Raw genomic sequence first — 23,126 nt, forward strand, 5'->3', positions numbered from 1 at the left:
GCGCCCGCAGCGGGGACGGTGCTGCCTGTCCTGCTCCTTGGAGCATTTGGAGCAATGGGGACAGCACGGGCTTCGTGCCAGGCCCTGGGCTGGTCTCGGGCACAGCCAAGCACCTGCAAGCGAAGGGGTAGCAGGGGAAGCAACGCGTGCCCTCCGCAGGGAGCTGCAGCAACAGAAGGCAGTGGAGAAGCAGTCGTGGCCTTCACTGCATCAGTCAGGTCTTGCCCTGCCTGTCCTGCACCTCCCCAGCCCAAAGCGGGCAGCAGCCTGGACCTCCTCGTGCACCGGCCTCTTGGAAGGGAGCAGGGAAAGAGCAGGCTGCAAATCAGCTCTGCGAGGAGCGGCAAGGCTGAAAACAAACCCAGAACCAGAGCAAGACTAAAACCAACCCACGGGGAAGAGGCAGGCGGGGGCCACGCGCCTCAGCGAGGAGGCCCCGCTCCAAGCTGTGAGGGCAAAGCAGGAGCGGGGCCGGCGAGAGCCGGGACGCGGCCAGGAGCCCCTACCGACAGCCACACTCCTCTGCCACCATGTTGGGGAACTTGCGGACCTCCAGCCCCTCGCTGGAGACGCTGATGATGAGCTGGTCCGAGTAGCGGACGGGCACGCAGCAGGGAGCGCGCCGCAGCGGCGAGCCCCGCTCCTGCATGCCCAGCAGCAGCACCGTGTGCGAGGAGTAGCTGGGCACGCGGGTGGAGAGCGGCAGCTTGCAGGGGCCCTCGCAGTTGTTGGCCGCGTACACCGTGGGCATGACGATGAACTTGCGGTCCTGCAGGTCGATGGTGAGCTCCTGCAGGCGGCAGTGCGCCTGGTGGCGGGCGCTGCGGTTCTGCCGCAGGACTTTCCTCCTTTCCTGCCAGCGGGCACGCACCGTCTGCAGCGCCTTGAGCAGCAGCAGCGTGTGCAGCTTCCCGGAGCCGGGCGGCTGCTCGCCGGCTTGGCCCTCACCCGGCCCCGGCGCGTAGTAGCAGAAGCTCAGGAGATGCTGGAAAAGCCCCATGTTGGCTTGGAAAGAGGGGATGTCCTGCAGCTCTTGGATCACAGCCTGCAGTTTGCCCGTCAGCAGCTGCAGCACGGTGCCCTCGGGCTGCCAGCCGCCCAGGTGCTGCTCCAGCAGAGCGCCGCTGTCCTGCGGGAAGAGCAGCACCGAGGGCTCCTCCGACTGCACCAGCCGCTCCAGCGCCGCCTTCTCCGACAGGTTGAGCAGCTGGTGAGGGAGGGTCTCCATCATCTGGAAGTCCAGCCAGTGGTGGGAGCTGGGCTGGGTGGGCGGCTCGCTGGAGGGGCTCAGGACCTGGCGGATGAACCTGGTCAGGATGTCCAGGAACTGGCTGCTGCCGCCGGGCGCGGGGGCCGACGCGTTGACCCAGCTCGGCAGGGTGGGCGACGGCAGCTCCTCACTGCCAGTCTCGGGGGGGCTGCGAGGGGAACACAGGGATGGGGTCACAGGGGCCCTGCTGCAGCCCAGGGCTGATGGATCTGACCAGGGCATCCCCTTCCCACCGGGCCAGCCCCCATCTTCCTGGACACAGCCCCCACTCAGAGGGTCCCTCAACATGCCCCATGTCCCAGCCCTCGCACACACAGCCCCAACCTGACCGGAAAGCTCCCAGCTCCAGCACAGGTCACTCCCCGTGGGGATGCCAGGCTGCTAGTGAGGAGCCCAGTGTCAGGTCCTGGGTGGCAAAGAGCCAGACACCCCAGGCCAGCACCCTCAGCCCCAGCTCCTTCCAGACACCCAATCCTTGGACTACCCATCCTGACAAGGGACAAGGGCTGGGACTGTCTCCCCTTTCCCTCCTGGCTTCCAGTCCCTGTATTTTTCTGTGGCTGTGCTGGAGCCCACAGACCTGAGCTGGGGATACGGAGCCACTTCCACCACCCCGGCAGCAGAGAGGTAGGAGGAAGCGGCCAAAGAATCTTCTTCCCTCTGTGCCTTGGCCAGCAGGAGCAACACGGGCGTCATCCTGGTGAAGCACTTGTCATCGGAGCCGAAAAGGAGCCGCTGGACTTCTGCGGAGGGCAGGGGGGCACCTGGCAGGGAGAGATGTGGGGAGGAGAGCGGTTCGGGGCCCCACACCACATAACCATGCAGCCCCATAGTCCCCACTGGAGCCCACAGACTTCCACTTGCTACAGTTAGGCTTGAGATGAGGCCCAAGTCAGGGCACAGAGACCATTAGCAGAAGGTTCCCCGGCTGCCAGGGGCTTCCTGCAGGCCCGCGTCCCCCGCAGCTCGGGCTGCGTTCAGCCACGGCTCCGCACCTGCGCCACCGCGGTGCCAGATCGCCAAGGAGACCTCAAAGCTGAGCTGCTCGTCTGTGCGGTTCACGGATGCTACCGAGGCTCCGAGGACCAAGAACTGGGTGTCCCTGGAGAGGCAGAGTCTCTGCACAGAGAGGAAAGACACAGACCTTGGGTGAGACACCACAGAGAGAGGCAGGAAAAGGAGTTCCGCGTTTTGGTCCTTCCTGGCTCCTCCTGAGCCTGACTCAACACAAGGTTTGGCAGTGACCACCGTGACCCAGAGACCCAGCAGTGCCGGGGGGCAGATGCGTTGGTGACCCTGGAAACAGTCACGCTTGGCCAACCGCAGGGCCAAGCGGTGGCTTTGCGAGATGCCCAGGAGTCCAGGTAGGTGCAAACCAGGCATCGAGGCAGGCAGGAGGGGACCCAAGGGCCCAGCGCACTTCCAACGTGTCCCGGGAAGCGGCTGCTTCCCCGGCCGGGCTGGGGAGCCCCGGGGCCGGGACGGGGGAGCCGCGTGTCCCCCCGGCCGGGCCCGCGGCCCCGGCGCCTTCCCCGGGCCCCGCGGCAGCGCGGGGGAGCAGCGCCCCCTCCCGGCCCGCCGCGGGGCTGCTGCCCGGGCCGGACCCGGACCCGGACCCACCTGCTCCTGCGAGAGCCCCCGGCCGGTCGCCAGCAGCTCCGCTGGCTCCGCGGCGCCTCTGCCCACGTAGAAGAGCAGCAGGGCGAAGCGCAGCCCTCCCAGCGAGCGCCCCACGGCCGCCTGGAAAAGCAGCTGGAAGCGCAGCTTGGCCTGGGCCTCCCATGTCACTGAAAGGAAAAGGGAGTGTGAGTCCAAGAGCAGCCGAGCGCGGGGAGCAGGGAGCGCCCGGGGCCCCTGCTCCTGCGCAGCGGGGAAGAGCCGGGCGCACAGACACGGCTCCCCCTCCGTGGCGGGGCTGGTCACTTCACAGCACAGTTGCCCATGGCCAAGGTGTCACTGTCCTCTGAACCAGCACCTGGGCTGAACGGAGACCCTTGGTGGGAGACGTTACCCCTGTGGGACCTTTCGGTGGCCGAGGAAGAGCACGGAGCCAGGAAGCCGCCCAGCTGCAAATCTCCTTCCCCCTTCCCAGGACGGGATGCGCTCAGCAGGGCAGCCCCAGCGCTGCCTCGCGCTCAGAATTCCTCCCGCAAATTTCTAAGACAGAAACCGTGAGGAAAAGCCTTCCCCAGGTTTAGTCTCTCCGGCGGCTTGGGAAGGTCTCGGCCATCGCGTTGCGGTTGGTTGTCAGCACCTGCAGGGCCGCAGGTCAGCACTGCCCGGCTAAGAGCCCTATCCGCAGCCCAGCAACACCGGCGACTTCGGCTGCAAATCCAAAACCTCCGAGGGGGAGGAAATAACTTCCAAGGCTGGAAAAGCAACCGTGAACCTCTCGCTAAACAGAAAGCCAGGTTAAATCCAAGCATTGAACAGGGCAGTCCTCCCTCAAGCGTGTAACTAATGTTCAAAACAGAACTGATATGCATATTCGATCTACATGTGAAACTTAAACTCTAAAAATTATGTTCAGGCCAATATTAAGCATGAAATAGTGGCACATGGTTTCGGTTGCTGTGATGAGAAAAGTTTACTCTGTGGCAGGACCGCTCAGGTCCAGTTGGCTCCTCTCTTTTCTCCAGCAGTCAGAATCAGTCCTGGGCTGCCTAGGAAATCCAAATAATTTAGGCAGAATGTGAGAAAACCTCTTAACGCAAAGCAAAACGGGGACAAAAGCCACTGATAACACCCCCGTACCACAGTATCATGCCAAAGACAAGGCACATTATTGCACACACGCTGTCATCACTGCTCAAACTGCAGCTGCCTGAAAATATAAATGGAAAAGAGTTTCTTAAACATGTCGACTAATTTTAAAGCCTTGCAAATTTTTTCTTTTTTGGCAGCATCTCTAGTTTAGAATTATAAAATAACGGTTTCTGCCTGGGCGCTCAAGCCTCTTCCTTCAGGCTCGGGGCAGCACCTACCTTCCTCCAGGTGCAGCACGAGGAAGCGGTCGTCACGCGGCTCGGCCAGGTGCGTGCAGATGTGTCTCAGGGAGCGGAGGGCAGCGTGCGCATCCCCCGGCGGACACATCCCAAAGGTTTTGAGATCGGCTCCCTCCCAGCTGGCGCGTTGTCTCAAGAGCTTGATGAAGCGGCTCTCGTAGCGGGTGAGGACACCCACGACTTCCAGGTGCCTCGGGGACATCCCGTCCTGCTCCATTTTCACCCTGCACACTGGGCCTTCCAGCCCCCCGAGAGGCCAAGGGTGAAGGCTGGAGCGAGCCCAGCTCATGCCCCTGTTTTCAGTGATCACCTGGAGGCATCTTGCTCCTGGGTCAGTCTTGGAGAAGAGGCGAGCAGCAACGGCCACCTTTGATCTGGCCAACGAGCCGGGTCTCGCTCCTTCGTGCACACTCGTGTTTTCTCTCCTCTCCTCTCCTTCGAGTCCCAGCTCCGCTGAAAGAGGCGGCTCTAGATCCTCCGTAGGGGAGAGCCAGTCCCCAGTGCTCCCTTTCCTTGGCAGTGCTAGGGAGGGGAGCAAGAGCACCAGGCACTGCAGAAGCACCTTGAGAGCCGCCCTCATGTTCCCCCTTCAGCTGCTCCTGGCTCTGGGCTCGCTCAGTGGCATCTCTCAAGGCGGTTGTGTGGAGGGGAGGACGGCGTCTCCCTTTTCAAAAGGCAGTGGCCTTGAGTTGACAACGCACAACACACCTCCCTTGAGGAGCACAGAGGCTGTCATGCTATAAAGGAGGGAGGGATGTTTCAAAGAAACTTTCTGTTCTATTTTTGGGTTTTCATGTAGTATTGGAAAAGTAAAAAAAAAATAAATAAATAAAGCTGTTTCCCTTTCTTGTAGGGACATCTGTCCTTGACTTCAGATGTTTTTTTTAAAGGAGGATGGAAGTCTAGACCTGAGTCTTCATGGAGACTAGTACGTACTACTCCCACCAGCAATGAGACACTAGGGGTGAAGAATTAGCCAGACTAGGAGAAGGATAAAGAGAGATAACAGCAAGAAACTAAGAAGTAAGTGTGGAGAAAGAGTTTTCTCTCTCTTACTCCCTCTTTCCTCACTGAAAAGCCACCTTGTGCACCTTGCAGTTCAGAAAGACTGCCTGAGAGAGGCTCTTAATCCAGCTCCTCCTGAAAACTATTCTGCCCAACATCGTGAAACTACAAGTGTAAATGTAAAATGCACTTAAGGGATGTGGCAGGAGACATTTCAGTACTTAAGACTTGGCTAGGTCAGGGCTTAGAAAGTCTCAAACACGTGTGAGAATCATAAGGATTCTCCCTCAATTAGATACCAATATTCACTATAGTATTTGGAATTAATAATGGCAACCACCTAACCCACTCCAGGGAATCCTTCTCTCTATCCAGGACATCTTTCTGTTTCAAGATTGGGTGGGATCTGCACCAGGCCATCAGAAGAGGCAAAGGTTTTGAACACAGAGCTCAAGGGCTCTAGCAGAAGAGCCAGATGCTCACAGAATCCCACAATGGTTGAGGTTGGAAGGGACACCTAAAGCACGTGGCACAGGGTGGCATCCAGGTGGGTTTGGAAGATCTCCAGAGAAGGAGACCCCATAACCTCTCTGGGCAGCCTGTGCCAGGGCTCTGGCACCCTCACAGAAAAGTTCTTCCTCACATCGAGATGGAACTTGCTGTGTTTTAATTTATACCCATTACCCTGGCAAAGAGCGAGTCGAGGCTCCGCCAGCTCAGCCCCTTCACCCACAGGGCACTCGGGGCTCCTGTGCTGAGACGCGCCGCTTGGATGAGATGAATCCTGGAAAGCAGAGAGGAGAAATCTCAGAGCTGCTTCTACTTTTTAATGAGAACCAAACAATCATTCCTAAGAAATATTTAGTATATATAAAAAAAACAAACACGCAGAGGGCTAAAAGCTGGCCACAACTCATCTACCTGTGAGAGGATATATTCAATAAAAATCATACACAATGACAGTAGGTGCTTCATAAGCAAACAGATAATACTTTAACGAATCACAGCAATAAACTAAGAGCTTAACAGTAACTGCAGTTTGGGTAAAGTCTTTTGACTAAACATTGCAAGAATCTCTGGCATTGTCAAAGGTAATGAGAGCACCAACAAATTAATAAAAACTTGGTTTGGAAGCCCATAAACAGCCTAGCGAGCACTGGGAAGGAACTAGGCAGCTGCATGTGAGCGAAGGAAGATTATCTGTTTGGAACTGCCAGTTAATCTTATCCGGCGCTTCCAAGGACTCCCGAGCAGCAGGCACACTCACTGCTCCGCTGAACCGCTGCGTGTTTCTAGCTGGAAACGCCTGCGCTGCAGCCGCGCTCGGACGCGGCACGAAACATTCCTGATGCTGCCCCGGCAGCGCGTTGGGGTTCACTGGAACTCAGCATGGACAGAGGAAAAAATGCATTTAGCACCTTCTACTTGCCTTAAAATCTGTCCACAACTGCAATTGCTGGTCCTACAACAATAAAGTAAAACCCCTTTTGGTGAGTCTATGAAGAGCTGCCCATCACCAAATGAACTGTTTGACATACAACACAGCTGAATGTCAACTGATTGACTACCTGGATATTCACAGAATACACAGCAAGCAATCTAAAACGGAGCTACGTTGCCCTAACACAACTGAATTGTTAATATAGTTTCCTCAGGTAGAAGTAAGTGAAGTGCCTAGAGATTTCTAATTCTTTTTCTCCTGTTTGGATAATTTCTGGCATACAACCAGACCAAAAATGTTTTTATATATTTTTAGACTAAAGAAAGTAAACACAAAGCAACATTTTAAGCCAAGACACAGGGAAATGGAGAAAGCAAAGCTCAAAACCTTTTAATGGATCTACTGGATTTAGTCAAAATCACTGGGATATAAAACAAGGAAAAAAAAATTATCCGAATCAGTTCTGATACATCTATAAAAACACCCAAGCCAAAGGAGTCCGGTGGGACTGAGTCCAGGAGGGGCTTCAGTTGGAGGGAGGCGGCGGGGGGATAGCGCCCGGCCCCTCGGTGGGCAGCGGAGGTCTCATCATGGGTGGCAGAGGAGCTGGGGGGGGCACGCCGGGTGCTGGTGGCAGCTGAGGTGGCACTGGCGGAGGTGGCACTGGTCCGGAGGGGGGCATGGGCGGCAGGGCCATCCCCCCCGGCGGCGGCGGTGGCAGCGAGTCCGGCAGCGGCGGCCTCGGGGGCAGCCCGTTCATGAGCGGAGGCGGCGGCGGCCGCTTCACGGTCGGGGGCCCTGGAGGGAGGTTCGGGGGAGCCGGGGGCTTCTCCATTTTGAAGTGGAATTGAAGGAAGAACTGGGTGGGGAGAAACAGAGAGAAGGGAATGACCGCGCCGGGGGACAGCGCACGGCAGCCGCGCTGCCCCTCGCTGCTCCGGGCACTCGGGTCTTCCCTGACTGTCACCTTCACAGCTCAACTTCCACCCTGGCCGCCCAGAGGGCCTTTGCCAGCCTTGCCCGGTATTTTAACCCTCTGAAAGTTGATTAAAGTGCTGGGGTTAGCACTGGGCATCCCCCGCAGCATGGGTACATATGTGCCATGTGCTCATCACAGCTGGGTGCACAAAGGCAGCAGTGAGGAACCCATACACACTGCCCGTATAGGCCGCCCGTGCTGTGTTTGCTGCTGCCCTGCTCTGCTGCTGACTGCACATTTCTTTCACATGGTTCTGTGTCCCACACTAAATTCTCACCAAGACCACATACAGGGAGATTCGTCAAGCGAACAGTGTCTTACTTCACAAACAGAAGCAACTAAACAAAAACCTGAAGCGTTTGGACCTAGCTTCACAGCCAAAAGACTGAAATTCCTTCTTTATGTTCCATGTAGGAATTCAATTCTGCAGCAGCTGTACAACCCTCTCCACTCCACACTCTTCCACCCCAAGAAAGAAGCTGCATCACTCTAGCTACCTGTTTGGTCTCCCTGTTCCAATGGGTCCAAAACTTCCCTTCTGCTTTGTCGATTTCTCTGCTTGGCACCTGCAACAAAAAAGAAGACGACGGAGCTACGGAGCTATTCTTAGCACGGCCAGATTAGCTCAATGGCCCTTTTTAGCACAAGAGCCTGCGAGATAAGCACAGTTATTCCAGGCCTTTGTGAGATGCACTGGTCTCGGATGTTATTAGATAGAGATGGGAGCAGGAAAGAATTAAGTTACTCTCCTATCGGTCAAGGACAAGTGTGCTGGCAAAAAAAAAGACCCTCTCAACATCTGCACAAAGGCTGAGGAGCAAAGCCCAGAAGGCTCCTTTCTGTGCCAGACACTGAGAAATCCATGGCTCCCCAGAGCTCAACACATAGCCTAGTTTTCATGCCAGAGTCCTCCACCAAATCTCAATGGGATTTAATGACTTCCAGCCATCTCTTCCTTACTCCCCTCTCCATTCTATTAACCCCACAAAGCCTAGAACAGAATATGCCTGAACTGCTCCTCACTGGGAATTAATGTCTCAGAAAATGATTAACGTCTCAGAAAACGTAGAAGGGGAACTCTCCCTGTAATCAGTTAATCTCCAGTCTTACCTTGAAAGCGATGGTTTCATAGGGCTCTGCTGCCATCAGGAGGTACTGCCAGCGCCTGTCGGGGGGCTCGATCCTCTGCTCGTACGCGGACATGAACCGATGCCGGGGCATGATGCTCTCCGCAATCTCCGGGTAATCGATCTGTGCGAGAGTTATTGCAACATCAAGGAGAACGTTCCCTTCTCAGTCCCCCTTCCTATGAAAAAACCCTCCAACTACAAAGAAAGCGATCAGCTCCACAAGGAACACTTAAATGCTGCCAAAGGAACTGCCTTGACACATACAATCACGGATCATCCACTAAACACAAATACCATCAGCTGCAGACTAGTGAGAAGAGGGCTTCCTATTTTTCACATATTTCCTAGAAAGAAATAGTTACTTAGCAGCTCTTCTACTTGGAGAACACAGACACTAAGAACCTAACAGTGCCCTTACCTGGAAAAGAAGGCTCTGCTGGCCCGTTTCTGGATCTCTCTGTTTAGTCACTGTAAAGGCAATAGGAACACTGAGTACCACACGTAAAGGCAGAAATAATGTTGCTTGGACTCTAAAAAATGCATAAAGCTCAACAAAACACTGTGAGATTATTTTCATTTATCAAATAAAATGCTACGCTGTCTTTAGCCAAAGCTGCTATGGGTCACTACTGAAATTCAGCTGCTGTGGGGCAAGCACCCTGACACACTGTGCACTGCAACACAAGGCTGAGAGCTGGACCAAAGGTTCAAGCAAAATAATGAGGAGCTGAGGGAAAAAAATGGAGCCATAAATCCAATGAGCGATTTGTGAGCATCACGCAAAGATGGCACAGCACAAAAACAAGGGGAGGAGAGACTGAATCCGTGTCACCATCTCCTGCCTCGCTGTTACAGAAAGAGCCGAGTGACTGAGGCACATTAATCTCTTATTAAAAAGGTTCTCGCTCAACTGCCAGTTCTAAAGAGATGTTCCATGGATAATTTAAACAATAAAGTATATGGGGAGATAAGTCCATATCTTATTCATGGCCAGATCTGCTAAAAAGACTAATTAATAATTCATACACACAGCACTGCACTTCTAGCAAGCTCCACCAGGCATTAAGTATCCGCCGTGACAGACACCCCGCTGTACCTTTATAACCTGGCCTTCCAATTTTCACAAATTTCTTCACTTCCACTTTGACTTTTTCTGGTGCAGGCTGGGCAGGAGCTTCCTTAGCTTCCTTGGCAGCTCGACGGGCCCTGAAATCATGAGAGAAGGGTGCTTAGACACACCGTGGTTCATGTAGAGCGATGCAGTTTGCTCTTAAAGCTCTGTTTTCCTCCTTTCTTCAGAAACCCCATAACTGGCCTTGAACTTCAGCTCCAGACCAAGTTTGTCGGCACCATTGTTTGGAGCAGGTCCAGCCCATACCTGCCCACCAGTGCCACACTTTTACTTCAGAACAAGTGCAGTCAGAGGGTATTCAAGCACAGTGTCCTGCTACAGAGCAGAGTTCGAGACTTATAAATGAACACAATCTTAATTTTGAAGCATTTAAGCAACGGAGAATAAAGCTAAAAGAGAGAAGAACTTACAAATTGGTCTGATGCTTTTTCCCTTGGGTATGGGCTAAGTAACTTCCCTGAAATGAAAGCAAGACACAAGTAAGATAAATGAAGGGCTGTTTTTGAAGTGAGAGATGCATGTCACCCATGAGGGGCAAAAAGTGCTCCAAACCACAAGGATATTTTAACCCTTAGCAGAGAGGAAACTTACCCAAAAACTGCATTCTGCTCACAACTGCTGTGCTTAGCATACAAACCACTGCCAGTCACCACCTCCTCAGCAATCATTACACACACCCTGGACTGTTGATTTTGAAGTTAACATTATTCTGAAAGGTTTATTTCCACAGAGATGGAGACAGACTCACCTCATTGTTGTGCAGCGTTAGGCAAAGCTTGCATTCATAAGAACCCAAGTGATTTTTCATAAAATAAGGGTCCTAGGAAGAGAATTTTTAAAAAAGTTATAGCAAAACACATGGCAAAACAACAGAGCAATCAAAATATATAATGCAGAATTTCTGCTGAACTGGAAGAATGAGTTCCTGGGTTTACATTATTAGCATAACATTGTTCTGGAAATATGAGAGACAAACAATAGTAATTTTGTTAATTGGTAACAGCATATCCCGCTGTGAAGAAACAGCAAAATACGAACCAGCCCTGAGAAACCCCAAAATAACATAATAGTGGCTCCTCGAACACACAAGCATTGGCATCTCTCTGTTCAGTCCTTTCGCAAATGTTTCTCTTGCAACTCCCACATTAAAAGACGCAGAAATATTTCATTCAAATCCACAACTCTCCACCAAAACTCTCCTAATCCAAACGGCCCCGTTCAGGCTCCGCGCTCAGGCACAGCCTGCAGGCCGGGGCGCCGCGTCCCGCCGCTCCTGCTCACGCAGCGGGGCAGCGCTCACCTTGTTGATGTCGATCGTTTCCAGCGCCAGCTGCCGAAGTCTCTCCCTGCGGTCGCGGTTGCTTTCGGAAGCGGAGGCTACGCCTCCACTTCCAGTTTTACCTCCAGGACGATGTTGGAAATCCATGATGGGGCCTTCTGTACTTCAGACAGTTACGAAAAACTGAGAGGTCTGCAGAAAAATGAGGAAAAGCAACTTGAGTGATAACAAGTTGAGCAGAATGAAATGATCCAAAACCTCCATGAGCCACCGGAGACCTTTCCAAGCTCCTCGGGGCTGACGCACTCCGGCATGACCACAGCCCCCCCTGTCCCTCCCGGAGGCCTCAGCAGCCCCCCACACCCAAGCAGAGCTGCCCCATCCCCCCCGCGAGGCCAGAGGCCCCTCGCACCCACCCCAATCTCAGTGAAGGCCAAGAGCCCCCCAGCCCCCCCGTCCCGGGAGCAGAGGCCAGGGCCTCCCCCCACACAGACCAACGCAGCCCGTCCCCTCAGCAAGACCCAACGCCCCCACCCTGCCAGGGCTCCAGCACGGAGCAACCCCCTCTCACCCACCCATCCCCCTGCAAGGGGCCCCCTCAGCACAGGCCTGACCCCCCTCCCAAGCCTCCCCCAGCCCCTCAGCACAGCCCAAACCCCCCAGTACCCCCTGACCCCCAGCACCCCCCAAACTCCCCCAGCACCCCCTGAGCCCCCAGCACATCCTGCCCCACCGCTCAGCACGGCCTTGCACAACCCCCGTTGCTCCCACAGCGCGGCCCGACCCCCAACACAACCTCTCGACCCCCGAACACGAACTGACCTCCCCCCCCACCGCCCAATTCCTCCCCCGGCCCCTCAGGGCCCCCCCCGCCTTCCCGGGTCCCGCGGCCCGGCCCGGCCCGTACCGGCCCGCGCGCCCCCCGCGCATGCGCCTGGGCCCTTCCGGCGCGAGCGCTTCCGGGCGGGGCGGGAGCGGTTCCGGGCCGGGTCCGAGCGGGGCCGGGTCCGCCCGGCGGCCGCTCCGCGGCGGTTCCGAGGCGGCTCCGCTCCGCGGCGCGATGCGCTACAACGAGCGCGAGCTGCTCTGCCTGGCCCGGCAGCCGGCCGAGAAGGCGGCCGAGATCCTCATGCGGGTGCCCAAGAAGGGCAGCGGTGAGCGGGGGGGCGCGCGGGGCGGCCGCGGGAGGCTCCGCGGAGCGGCGTGAAAGGGGCCCCCTCCCTGCAGCACCCCGAGGGCGCCGGCGGGAGCAGGAGGCTCAAGGGGCTGCGGTTGTGGCTGGGTTGGGGGTATTGCCCGCATGGGAGCGGGCCGAGGTGTCCCATGCGGGCCCGGGAGGTCCTCGGGGAGGTCCAGGAGGTCTTGGGGTGGGAGGAGGGTCCAAGAAGGTCCTTAGGGAGGTCCAGGGGATCTCAGGGGCACCAGGAGATCTCAGGGGGCACCAGGAGGTCCTGGGAGGGTCCAAGAAGGTCCTTAGGGAGGTCTAGGGGATCTCAGGGGACACCAGGAGATCTCAGGGGGCACCAGGAGGTCCTGGGAGGGTCCAAGAAGGTCCTTAGGGAGGCCCAGAAGGTTCAGGGAGGACAGGAGGTCTCGGAGAAGCCCACGAGATGCTGCCAGCCCCTTTTCGTTGCAGCGTGGCCCAGAGCAGCCTGTTGGGGTCAAGCAGGCAGCGCGTTCCCTGTGTGGGGGAAGCGGGACATAGCGCAGGGCTTGGTGCTGCTTCGTGTGGGCAAAGGTTTACGTTAAAAACGGAGCTGCCCCGCTCCCGGCTGAGCCGCGCGTCGGCCAGGAGGGAACGTGCCTGGCCCCGCTCGCCTCCTCACGGCGCCTTCTCGTTGCAGTGCTGAAGAAGCGGCTCGTGAAGCTCGTCGTCAACTTTCTCTTCTACTTCCGCACGGACGAAGCGGAGGTACGGAGCTGGGAATTCGCTCGGGGTCCTCCGTAAATCCGTACGGCGACCGGCTGCCGCCGCCGGCGCGGCCCCATCCCCGCGCTGTGAACGAGCACCTGGAGTGGATCTGGTAACCACGGCAGCCTTAAACGGCGGAATCTGCCGTGTTTGGGTGTAGGATTCATCTTTTTGCCCTCGGCTGTGAGGGGAAGTTTATATTATGCTCTCCTGAGAAGATATTTAGCGTTGTTTCTTCTTTTCTACCCCAGGAACATTGCTTACGTGCAGTGCTCAGCGTTACTGAGAAACTTGTGTGGTTATACTCAGTTAATATTATTTTTTTTGGCATGTGGGGGCCCTGTTTTGGTCTGGAAAAGTAGATAGAGGGATGGGACATCTGGGTTTGGTTTCACTATTGAGATGTTCTAGGCTTTAGTGAATCCGTTAATAACTTGCTAAAAATTCTCTAGATGAAAAACAGTATCCAAAGAATCTCTATAGCCAGTACAGGGAAACACGCAGTGAATGTGCTGGCAAGAGCTATCACAAATCAATTGAGAAGCTTTCTGTGGCATTTTTAGACTGTGTCTGCTATGAAATTTAACCATGATAATGGCTGTGCTCTTATTTTAAGGCATTGCTTTCCTCCTGCCTACTGACCTGCAGTCACTAATCACTTTTCTCCTGAAGCAGCAATCAAATCACTCTTAAGTATGGCCAAAAGCTGAGCAATCCTTCTTCTCTATGTGCAGAGATTAATGTGTACCTGCCTTAGGAGCATCCTGTTATGAGAGCTTGAGGAAACTCCATACAACATGTCTCCTTTACTGTAACCCAAGGCTAGTTTTGCTGCTTTCCATTCTGACAACTATTATTTTTAAGCATTTTTGTGAGTTTGGCTGGAAGGCAAGTGATGTTACTGACTAGATCAAAAATTATTTGGCAGGTGATTAATACTAAAGTAAAACCATTGTGCCAGAAATATATGTTAAACCAGGTTTTTCGGTATCTACTTTTCTGCTTTATTTGTGTCTTGCCTTTTGTTTAGGTTGGACAAAGGAATTCACTCATGACTTGCTTTTGTTTATGGCTTATATCACTCCTTGGTTCTCATGTCCTTGCTCAGTGTGCACAAGGTGGCAAATAGTATCTACCAGTTGTCTGTTTATCCTAAACTGCCCTTGTTCATCAACACACTGTTCTTAGCCTCTAGAAAAGCTTTGGTTTTGGCCCGAGAAAATCTAATGTGGCGTTTCATTAGTCTTTCTGTGTGTGATATGAAATATTTTGTCTTAATTTGATCTGTTGATCTAGAGAGTAAATTCTGTCACTGCAGAAGCAAATGTAGCCCCTACACCAAATCTGAGCAAGTAGAAACAGTGCTAAAACTAAGGCTAGTACAGTAAGGTCTTTAGCAGACACAAGTAGGTTGCTTAAAAGAACACTGAATATTGATTTAATTCTGGACTAAGCTACCTTAGAAGGAGCATCGAGTTTTGAATCTTGCTTAAAAGGCAGTAACAAAACAATGAGAGTTCAGAAGTGTGTGAGCAATATCTATCTATCTATCTCACGTGTTTTGGGCTGTCTTCATAGTTGAGCAAATCTCTTTTACTCCACAAAGGAATTAGGCTGTGATTATGCACATCAATTCCAGCATCAGCTGAAGGTCAGGAACTTGCTGCGCTGACATAACTTGTTGGGTTTGATTTTGTTTGTGCTGCAGTTAGTGCAGAACATGCAAAGAAATACAGTTCCTCTGGCAGGTTTCCCTTATAGCCACCCCTGGGTTGAAATGAGCGCAGCCTTCCCGGCGATCCCTACCTGGAGCACTGGCTGGATAACATGTGTTTAAAGCCCTTCTCCTGGTCTCTTTTCTAGCCCATCGGAGCTCTGCTGCTGGAGCACTGCAGAATCACCAAAGAGGAGGAAAACGTCTTCTCAATCAGTGAGTTCTGCATACGGATTCCCTTTTCATTTGCCTTATGCAATTAAAATACCATGTAAAGGGAAATATTTTACTACTTAGTTCCTGCTTTTCCCTGTGTTTCTCTGGTTACACTGGGTTAGTGTTTCTCAGCCCCTGCCTTTGTCAGCTGCCAGTTGTTACTGCGGGGTTGCCCTGCTCCGTTCCTGGGATGGGGCATTTCGTTGCTGGGTGTGTGATTTGCACAGCTGCACGTGAGGAAAGAAGCTGTAAAAACACACTGGCCATGGCTTAGCGCATGTGGAAATCCCTTTTCAGGAGGGTTGGTGTTGACAGCTTGCTGCTTCTGTGCTATTACATTTTATCAAAAAAAAAAAAAAAAAAAAAAAGAAAACCTGAGCCTCAGATAAACCATCTGTCGGGCTAATCTAGCGCCAGTCCTCCCGCCCCGGAGTTTGTCCTTGTGTTGATAGCCACGACTCCAGCTGGCTCGTGGTGTGGCATTCTTTGTAAGCAGCCTTTCATCCAACAACTAATCATTGTGCGAGAGGTATGTGGCAAAATAACAGGATGTTTCTCCAAGGCCATCCCCATATCTTTTGGCCTGGCTGTCAGGCACAGCTGCTTTTCTGTGCAGAGCCTGGTCTCCTCTTCCAGCCTGGGGGACCGTGTTTCACCTCGAAACAGCCTGAGCAACCAACCTGTCCAGGCACCACGCTCGGAATTACCAGGGCTTTAGAGCTGAGAGGACCCTGGTGAATGAGGTTTCCTGAGCAAGGTGTTAAAAGTGGTGGCACTCGGAGCCAGGTTCGGTCCCCACAGAGCAGCCCTGAGGGGTCTGATGCAGCCTGACCCAGTTACTCCTCAGCAGCAGCCTAGATTTCTGTGAATTGTGTACCCAAGTGCAGGTCTTTGGGAACAACATAATTAATTAGATGTCCTGATTCTGTCTCGGTAAAGAACTGCAGTTGCACAGGGACTTGCTTTCCACTGTGCGTGGGACCAAATTCTCCAAAGCCTCAAGCAAAGACAGGTCAGTGCCTTCTCTGAGGGAGATTTAATTCCTCAGCTGGCTGCCCTTCGCATATATCAAAATAATTTCCTTGGGACTGTTTTCCATTTTGGTTACTAAATCTCTGGTGACTGTTTGCAAGGAGGTTGAGGAAATTTCAGTCCTAAATCTGGCTATGTTCATCCCAGTTGTCACTCTCAGTTTGAGAAGTTGCTCTTTCCTCTCCCAAGTCTCTGGCTGCTCTAAGCTGACATTTGCTGCAGGCAGCTGCTCCAGGCCACCTGGGAGATGCTGCACAGAAGTGCCCCTGGAGTTGGTGTCTTTATTTTCCAAGCAAGATGTGCACAAAGGGATCATAGCAGTGCGAGGTGCTCTGGGTGACTAAGGCACCTCTGGGCCACAGTCACCCCCATTCTGCTTTAGCTTGACTGGATGAGGACAGGCTCTTAGGAACGAGCTGTTGCGCAGGGGAGGGATGGGGCAGCTGTGGCAACGTGTCTGCTCTTTTCAGCGCCTTCGGAACGGGTGCCCGGAGCAAACAACTGCACGAGCACCTTGTGCAGAGACCGACTTGTCTGGGCTGTTGTCCTTAGAAGGGACAGGGAGTGAGTGTGAGCCCAAACCACGCATGGAAACAGGAGGGGAGAGTGGGGAAGAGGGAGGTCCGGGTTACCAGCTTGTTCATGGCCAGCTTAGACCAACAGAGGTGCTAACGGCAGCCACGGGCTGACTTGTGCTAAGGGCTGCAGGTGACTCTGCCTTTCAGTTCCCTTCTTACTCCTGTTCCTTATCCCTGCTAGGCTTCATTGAAGAGCCAGAGAGGAAATACTGCTTTGAATGTGACAGTGAAGAGCAGTGTCAGGAGTGGATCGAGGCACTCAAGCGAGCCAGGTAGGCTGGGCCACTGCAGCAGGGTCCATGTTGTGCAGCCCTGCACTGTTTGTCTTCTGAGCATTGCTTGTACTGATCTGGGGGAGGAAAGTGGTTGTCTCCTCCCAAACAAGCTTCCCTTCAGCTCTAAATAGCATCAGTAACTTCCCCACATCCTTTTCTGCTCATCCTGCTGCTGCATAGTCTGTTCCTGTCTTACAGCTACGAGTTCATGAGGAGGAGCTTGATTTTCTACCGGAATGAGATCCAGAAAATGACAGGGAAGGTGAGTCCTTTGCAGCTGGCTTTGCAGGTGCTGGCCTGGAGCAGGGGCTGCTGATTTCAGGTGCTGCTGCCACCTGTTCTACACAGAGGTGTTTGCTGCTCTGCGTAGAAAGAGATCCCTTAGGTCATTTCCTGAAGCCGTGCTCTTGACAGCCTGCCGAGCCCAGTGACCTGAGTCTTCCTCTGCTGAGGAAGATGCAGCTCGTGCTCGGCGGGGACGCGGGCGCAGCGTGGTGCTGAGCTCAAGCCCCGCAGGAGCTCGCGGGCAGCCCTGGCCCTGGCAGGATCCGGGCGGGCTCGGCTCAAGGTGCTGCTCGCACCCTGCCAGGCTGCCTGGAGCTCGGCCGCTCCCGGCGTTCCCGAGGGGGCGGCGGAGGCTGAGACCCAGCCCGGAGCGCACGTGCCGCGGCGGGGTGAGCGCAGCCGGTGGACGCTGCTTTCAGCTGGGTCCTCCCCAGGGGCTGCCTGATTTTCTGCACCGGGAACCAGCAGCCAGGCCCAACGGGAGCACAGGAGGAATCGGCACCGGCCCTGCTGTGCGGTGCCCCTGTGCTGAACTGCGCGCTGGGAAGGGACAGTCCTGCTGGCCTTGTCCCCATCCGCTGACGCCCTTGCTGTGCTCTTGCTGCAGGACCCCCTGGAGCAGTACGGGATCTCCGAGGAAGCCCGCTTCCAGCTGGGAACACGCAAGCAATAACCCTGGCTCGGGCTGGCCGGGCTTCTGGCCGCAGCCTCCTCAAGGAGGGGTCAAACCCAGGCTCCTGCAGGGAGGAAGGGCAGCAGTTCTCCACAGTGGTGACCAAGTGACTTTTTTTTTTTATTTATTAGCCAAATAATTTTGTATGATTTTAAGGGAATCCATTGCACATTCCCACCAGCCAGAGTCTTAACCGCTCACTGTAGACCAAAACTGCGAGCTGGCTGGTGGCTGCACTGACACATCTGCCCCCGTGCCCTGCCTGCACCACTGCAGCTGCGGGAGGGAAACAGCCCCTGCTCCCACCAGAGGCAGGGAGCGAAGAGAGTCCCCGGCCTCTGCTGTCCTCCAGCAAGGGCCTGCTTCCCTCTCATCCCTGTTCCCTTCCTGCAATAATTTACTTGGTTCTTCTGGCTCTTCCAGCAATCTCCAAGGGAGCTGTAGAGGGTTGTTTGAGCCCTCAGTATATGAGGATGCTGCAGCTGATTGCATTTCTAGGCAGGGTTAACCCTGTCGTGTCCCTTCCAGTTTGTTACAAAGCTGTTTCAGGTGCTGAGACCTCTGCTAGCACCATCTGAAGGCCGGGGGTGCTGAGCGAGGGGGAGCAGGAAGCCTTCTAGGAGCAGGGACTCACACTGGCGCTTCAGCCACTGCTGCAGCCCCCGGGAAGGGGCATTCCCTGCCCTGTGCCACGAAGCAGTGTCTGTGCAGCCACTGGCACCTGCCCAAGGAGGGTTTTCTTCCCTTCCCTGGGCGGGTGGTGCTGATTCCTAGAGGCTTGATGAAGCCTGGCCCCAGGGCCAGCCCACACTACAGGTTTTTAGCCCAAATGTGTGGGGAGGGGGAGGCTGTCTAACCCCAAAGCACTGGGGAGAGCAGCGGGCTGAAAGCTCCGTGGCTCATGATCCTGCTTCCCTCTGCAGTACTGTGGGCTGGGCTAAGACGTGCAGTTATTTAGCTTCCCCGAGAGGACGGCCAGACAAGGAGGTTTGTAAATGTAGGAACTGCTACGTGCACTTTTGCTCGATGTCTGCGCCTCAGGGCGTGCAGAACTGCGGTTAAGCCCAGGGAGCTTATGGCATCCATGCATTAACACTGCGTTCCCTGAGCCCCTGCTGCAGCTTTTCCCCCCAGCTTTGGGAGCTTGCAGAGGGACAGACCAGAACGTCTGCCAAGGTCACAGAGACCTGCGCCGGCTCTGCCGTGTGCCGGGAACGAGCGCTGCCTCCCTGGGACTCCGGTCATGAAACCATCTGCATTAGAGAAGGGCACCTCTCCTGGGGTGCTCTGCACCTTCAGCTGGGCTGCGACTGCGGGAAGGAGAACGCAGAGCGGCTGCCAGGGACCACAGCTGCCACCAGGACAGTCCCTCCGAGCCAAGAGGTGGCTTCTGAAGTAGCAGAAGGTGCAGCCAAGCACTGCAGCTGATGGAAATAGAGGCATTCCCTCAAGAAATCCTTGTGGAAGCTCCCAGGTAACATTTTCACACAGGTGACGACAAAAGGGACTTCACTAACCCCGGGAGCAGGAGAAGATGGCACGAGGCTTCTTTTGCCCCAGCAGAAGCCCTCGGGGTTGACCTGAGCCCTGGGGTTTTGCAGCTTTCAGCTTTTCTCTCTGGCTCTGGCACAGAGGGAGCTGGGTGAGAGCTCTTGCCTGTGTGTGCAAGCTTTAAGGGCCTGGCCTGCCTTTACCTCACGCTGGGGTGTAGTAGGAGAGTGGCAGATGCTGTCCATGTTTTACTTTTAACCTCAAGCCCAAGATTTTTTCCTTTCTACTCCCAGATCTTCTCGTTCCCTGCAGTGGTTCCAGGTGCTTGCTCCAGCCATTACCAAAATAGCAGAGGGACAGCTGTCCTGCACAATAAACTGAGGACCCGAGAGCTTGGAAGCAGAAAATAGGTTATTTTTGCTGACAGATGGCAACTCTAGAGGAAGCAGCAATAAGGGATTAAAAGCAGGAACGTATCAGAGCTTGTGCTTTAGGGAATTGGTGTCCTCAGATGACTTAAGTGTGTTTTAATCCTCATGAGCCTCCTGTGCTTCAGTGCAGGAAGAGGGTCCTGACTTGCTGGTGGGGTACACAGCAACCTCTTTTACTGTGACAATGACAGGCTTTGTCCATCCACACACCAGAGAGGCCTTCCGAGCGCCGCGGTGCCAGACGCGCGACGGTCAGGGTCACAGGGCAGCGCCTTGCGCGTCCTCGGCGGCGGCTCCCCCGGCGACGCGGAGGAGTCGGGTCCTGCCTCCAGCGTTAGCTGGCCGGGCTGCAGGAGGAGAAGCTCCGTGTTCATTCCAGCTGCTTCCAGTGACGTCCATGTCCCAGCCGAGCCGGGTCCCACACTTCAGTATTAGTGAGTTCTTCAATATCCAAAGTCAACCTCCCTACAAGCAAAACTCCAGAATTTTGCCAAGACTTGGTCCTCTGGAGCAAGTCAGTCTACGCAGGAGCGAGGTTCCTGCTGGGGGTCTTCCCCGCTCCCACGAGCTTCCCCTCCTCACGAGCCTTCCAGAAGGTAGGTCAGACACCTGCCACCTCCACTGTGCAGCACACGGGCATTTTAGTTAGACGTAGGGAACAGTTGGGTGAGCAAGAAAGACTCCCAACGCTTATTTAAGAAGTAACAGTGACATTTCTTAACTGAATGTAAGACAAATGCTGTGAAAAAGTTACACGGGCCTGTCCTGGGCCAGTAACTTGGTTACTAGGTCAGCGCCGAGACTACTCCTAGGACACTGGGTTAGGCTTCAGGAGTAAGGGAGACGGTACTTGTAGCCACTTTAGCGATCTGCATTAACTGCTGGTGATTTATAGACAAGTGTTCATTTTTCCTACTCTTGTTCACTCTGCTTTTTGTATTTCAGGGGCCTTTTACCATAAGCATTGAGTTAGAGGCTCCCTGAAAGCATACTGAAGCTGTTTTATCTGTTGTACAATGAATGTTTCCAATAAAAATTGGTTTTAATCACTGTGGCACTTCGAGCTGTTCTAAGGGACGTGGCCGGGGAGGGTAGAAGGAGGGAGCTGGTGCTCCTAGGAGAGCCCTTCCCTGCCGGAGGCCACGCAGCCGGCCCTGCTCCAGGAGCTATCCGAGCGCTGCAGGAATCCGGGTCTCCCGCTCAGCTGAGGGATCCCGCAGCAAAAATTATTAGGTTAAAATGATTTTAATGTTCAGAAGCGAGGATAAATGTGGGGCCTGATAGAGCTGCGTTGCATCAGCGCAATCAGAGGCTGAAAGCGGGGAGTGAACGTCGCCGGGGCGGTGGGGATCCCGCTAGCGGGTGAATCCCTCGTGTCTTACCCGGCTCCAGCCCCGGCCAAAGCTGGACAAGCTGCTAATCCCGAGGGAGCCGGGGCCGCCTCTGGCTCCAGGAAGCTGCCGGCCAGGACCCTCCATTGCCTTTGCTCAGCGGGTCCCCGCGCGGGTCCGTCCTGCGAAGCAGTGAAACTCCACCACAGAACCGTGTATTAAAATACATACACTTTAATATAAAGACAAAACTTCAAAGCATCGTTTCAATTACAAATCAAGGTAAAGACACAAGAAATTAAAGTGAAGGGAGGGGAGAAAAAACTAATTTTTACATTGCAGAGAATTAGAAAGGTAGGGTGGAAATATATATAATTATACATACATATATACACACCAGAAGAATTCACACTACTTCTATGGAAGAATGAAAGGAATGACAGGACAACTTACCAGTTAAAAAAAAAAAACCCAAAACAAAAAAAGATAAATTAGGGGAAGTTTGAATTTTAAATAATTCAGTTTAATAGGCTAAATTATATAAACTAATTCCTATTCACTAGGAAACATCCCATATCACTGTTCTAAGAAAATGGGTATTTTTTAAAAAATCCATTGCAAAATGGATTTTTATTAGTAGTTAAAAGTTTACTAATCAATTCCTGAGCAACAGCAACCTCATCATCTCCTGCTTTCCCCATCCAAGTCCCACTCGGCCAGGGCAGGCTCCCACTCCTAAAAAGTTTAAGTAGAACAGAGACCTAAGAGAGTTGGTTTTTCATTTGAAATTGATCGCTTAAAAGATTAATAGGTTAAAAAAAGCCAAGCAGGATGGATCAACCCATTTCATCTTTTCCTCATTAACTCCAGAAACGGGACCTTTCCAAAGGCTGATTTGACTGCACCAGAAAAAGCAACCAGATGTACCTTAAACAAACAAACAAACAAAAGAACCACCAGAGGATAACAAACTTGAGAACTTCAGGGTTAGTATGTCAAAAATTGTTTTAAAGATGGATTTTGTTTTTCAAACTGCAAAAAAAACTCCCGAAAACTCTTCCACAAGGCAGGTCTGCATGCATTAACTGAAGAAGTATTTCCAATAGTCTTTTTTCCTTTGAGTTTAGACCCTGAAGTTCACAAAAATAGCATCATTCAGTCTAAATAGGTATTTATATATTTATAACGCAAAAGGATAAATAAGATATGGCACAACAAAAAAAATTTAAATCCAACTTTAAATCCGATATGTGAGTTACGGAAACGTCGGAGCGAAGGAAAGAGGGAAGAACCGGAACAGTTAGCCATAAAACTTCCAATATTCGTACACTGACTGTACATCTGCGCTTCAACAAAGATCCAATTACTGTGTTTCTTTCCTCAGTGCTGCAAAGATAGTTCACAAAAACACTCTCTAGTTTTTTCTCCCCAGATTGCAATTTTTACATACACCGATGCTAACTTGCAGTCCACTGTGTCACCTCCTCCTTAAATGATTTCAGCTCAGGCAAAACAATCAAAGCAGAATTTTTGTAATTGACCACCTGTATGAGCTGGGAGATTTCCCTCTCTGAAAAAAAAATATATATATATATATTTATATATATGCACGTGTGTGTGTCAATAATCTTCAGGTTTCCATACCCTGTATTCTAAGGTCTGGTTTCAATGCAGAACGCAAGTGGATACACGTAGGACTTCATTGCTAGGACAGGGCACCAAGTCCCAGGGAAAGCTCTGCTGTGAGCAGCACCTGGGAGGGACGTTCGGAGCCTCCGGCCCGGGAAGGCTCCCCCGGGTCGGGACGTGTCGTGAGAGCAGCGCTGGGGACAGAAAGCACCAGCTCCCACCCTGGCTGCGTCCAACGGGCACCGGGAACGGCCGGCCCGGGACGGAGCCAGGTGGGAGTCTCATGGGCAGCCTGGAGACAAGCTCCAAGCACAGGGA

General features: G+C 53.5%; 3 protein-coding genes across 4 annotated transcripts; 1 reads left to right on the plus strand and 2 right to left on the minus strand.

The window, feature by feature from the left end:
* Positions 1-461: 461 nt before the first annotated feature.
* Positions 462-4,870, minus strand: AMH (anti-Mullerian hormone). Of its 2 annotated transcripts, XM_088526838.1 has the most exons (6): positions 4,780-4,869; positions 4,255-4,728; positions 2,891-3,057; positions 2,266-2,389; positions 1,851-2,034; positions 462-1,418 (listed from the first exon to the last, which is right to left on the minus strand). In XM_088526838.1, exons 1-6 carry the CDS (start codon positions 4,853-4,855, stop codon positions 503-505), a joined length of 1,941 nt encoding a protein of 646 aa, XP_088382964.1. In that variant the 5' UTR covers positions 4,856-4,869; the 3' UTR covers positions 462-502. The 2 variants fall into 2 exon arrangements, with proteins under 2 accessions (XP_088382964.1, XP_088382965.1); XM_088526839.1 differs by having other exon boundaries at positions 4,255-4,870.
* Positions 4,871-7,096: 2,226 nt separating this feature from the next.
* Positions 7,097-12,203, minus strand: SF3A2 (splicing factor 3a subunit 2). The gene is made up of 9 exons (XM_088526787.1): positions 12,149-12,203; positions 11,263-11,433; positions 10,711-10,782; positions 10,373-10,419; positions 9,927-10,036; positions 9,249-9,298; positions 8,811-8,951; positions 8,198-8,266; positions 7,097-7,580 (listed from the first exon to the last, which is right to left on the minus strand). The coding sequence occupies exons 2-9, from the start codon at positions 11,386-11,388 to the stop codon at positions 7,248-7,250; spliced, it is 948 nt and encodes a 315-aa protein (XP_088382913.1). The 5' UTR covers positions 11,389-11,433; positions 12,149-12,203; the 3' UTR covers positions 7,097-7,247.
* Positions 12,204-12,276: 73 nt separating this feature from the next.
* Positions 12,277-18,204, plus strand: PLEKHJ1 (pleckstrin homology domain containing J1). The gene is made up of 6 exons (XM_088526840.1): positions 12,277-12,395; positions 13,086-13,153; positions 15,017-15,083; positions 16,875-16,965; positions 17,167-17,230; positions 17,861-18,204. The coding sequence occupies exons 1-6, from the start codon at positions 12,302-12,304 to the stop codon at positions 17,924-17,926; spliced, it is 450 nt and encodes a 149-aa protein (XP_088382966.1). The 5' UTR covers positions 12,277-12,301; the 3' UTR covers positions 17,927-18,204.
* Positions 18,205-23,126: the final 4,922 nt, after the last annotated feature.

This window comes from Tinamus guttatus, unplaced genomic scaffold, assembly GCF_059628265.1.
Source record: "Tinamus guttatus ecotype Peru unplaced genomic scaffold, ASM5962826v1 Tinamus_guttatus_pri_ptg000254l, whole genome shotgun sequence".
In the NCBI taxonomy this organism is placed as follows: Eukaryota; Metazoa; Chordata; class Aves; order Tinamiformes; family Tinamidae; genus Tinamus; species Tinamus guttatus.

What these genes read in the sequence shown, in the direction of transcription:
- AMH (XM_088526839.1), bottom strand. Translation starts at nt 4,855, where the DNA reads ATGAGGGCGGCTCTCAAGGTGCTTCTGCAGTGCCTGGTGCTCTTGCTC. An exon ending in GGGGGCTCTCGCAGGAGCAG is followed by an intron (nt 2,390 to 2,890) that starts GTGGGTCCGGGT and finishes CTCTCTGTGCAG; the next exon opens with AGACTCTGCCTCTCCAGGGA. An exon ending in CTGGCACCGCGGTGGCGCAG is followed by an intron (nt 2,035 to 2,265) that starts GTGCGGAGCCGT and finishes TCTCCCTGCCAG; the next exon opens with GTGCCCCCCTGCCCTCCGCA.
- SF3A2 (XM_088526787.1), bottom strand. Translation starts at nt 11,388, where the DNA reads ATGGATTTCCAACATCGTCCTGGAGGTAAAACTGGAAGTGGAGGCGTA. An exon ending in AAAAAGCATCAGACCAATTT is followed by an intron (nt 10,037 to 10,372) that starts GTAAGTTCTTCT and finishes TCATGATTTCAG; the next exon opens with GGCCCGTCGAGCTGCCAAGG. An exon ending in ATGAAACCATCGCTTTCAAG is followed by an intron (nt 8,267 to 8,810) that starts GTAAGACTGGAG and finishes TTTTTGTTGCAG; the next exon opens with GTGCCAAGCAGAGAAATCGA.
- PLEKHJ1 (XM_088526840.1), top strand. Translation starts at nt 12,302, where the DNA reads ATGCGCTACAACGAGCGCGAGCTGCTCTGCCTGGCCCGGCAGCCGGCC. An exon ending in GGTGCCCAAGAAGGGCAGCG is followed by an intron (nt 12,396 to 13,085) that starts GTGAGCGGGGGG and finishes TTCTCGTTGCAG; the next exon opens with TGCTGAAGAAGCGGCTCGTG. An exon ending in TCCGCACGGACGAAGCGGAG is followed by an intron (nt 13,154 to 15,016) that starts GTACGGAGCTGG and finishes TCTCTTTTCTAG; the next exon opens with CCCATCGGAGCTCTGCTGCT.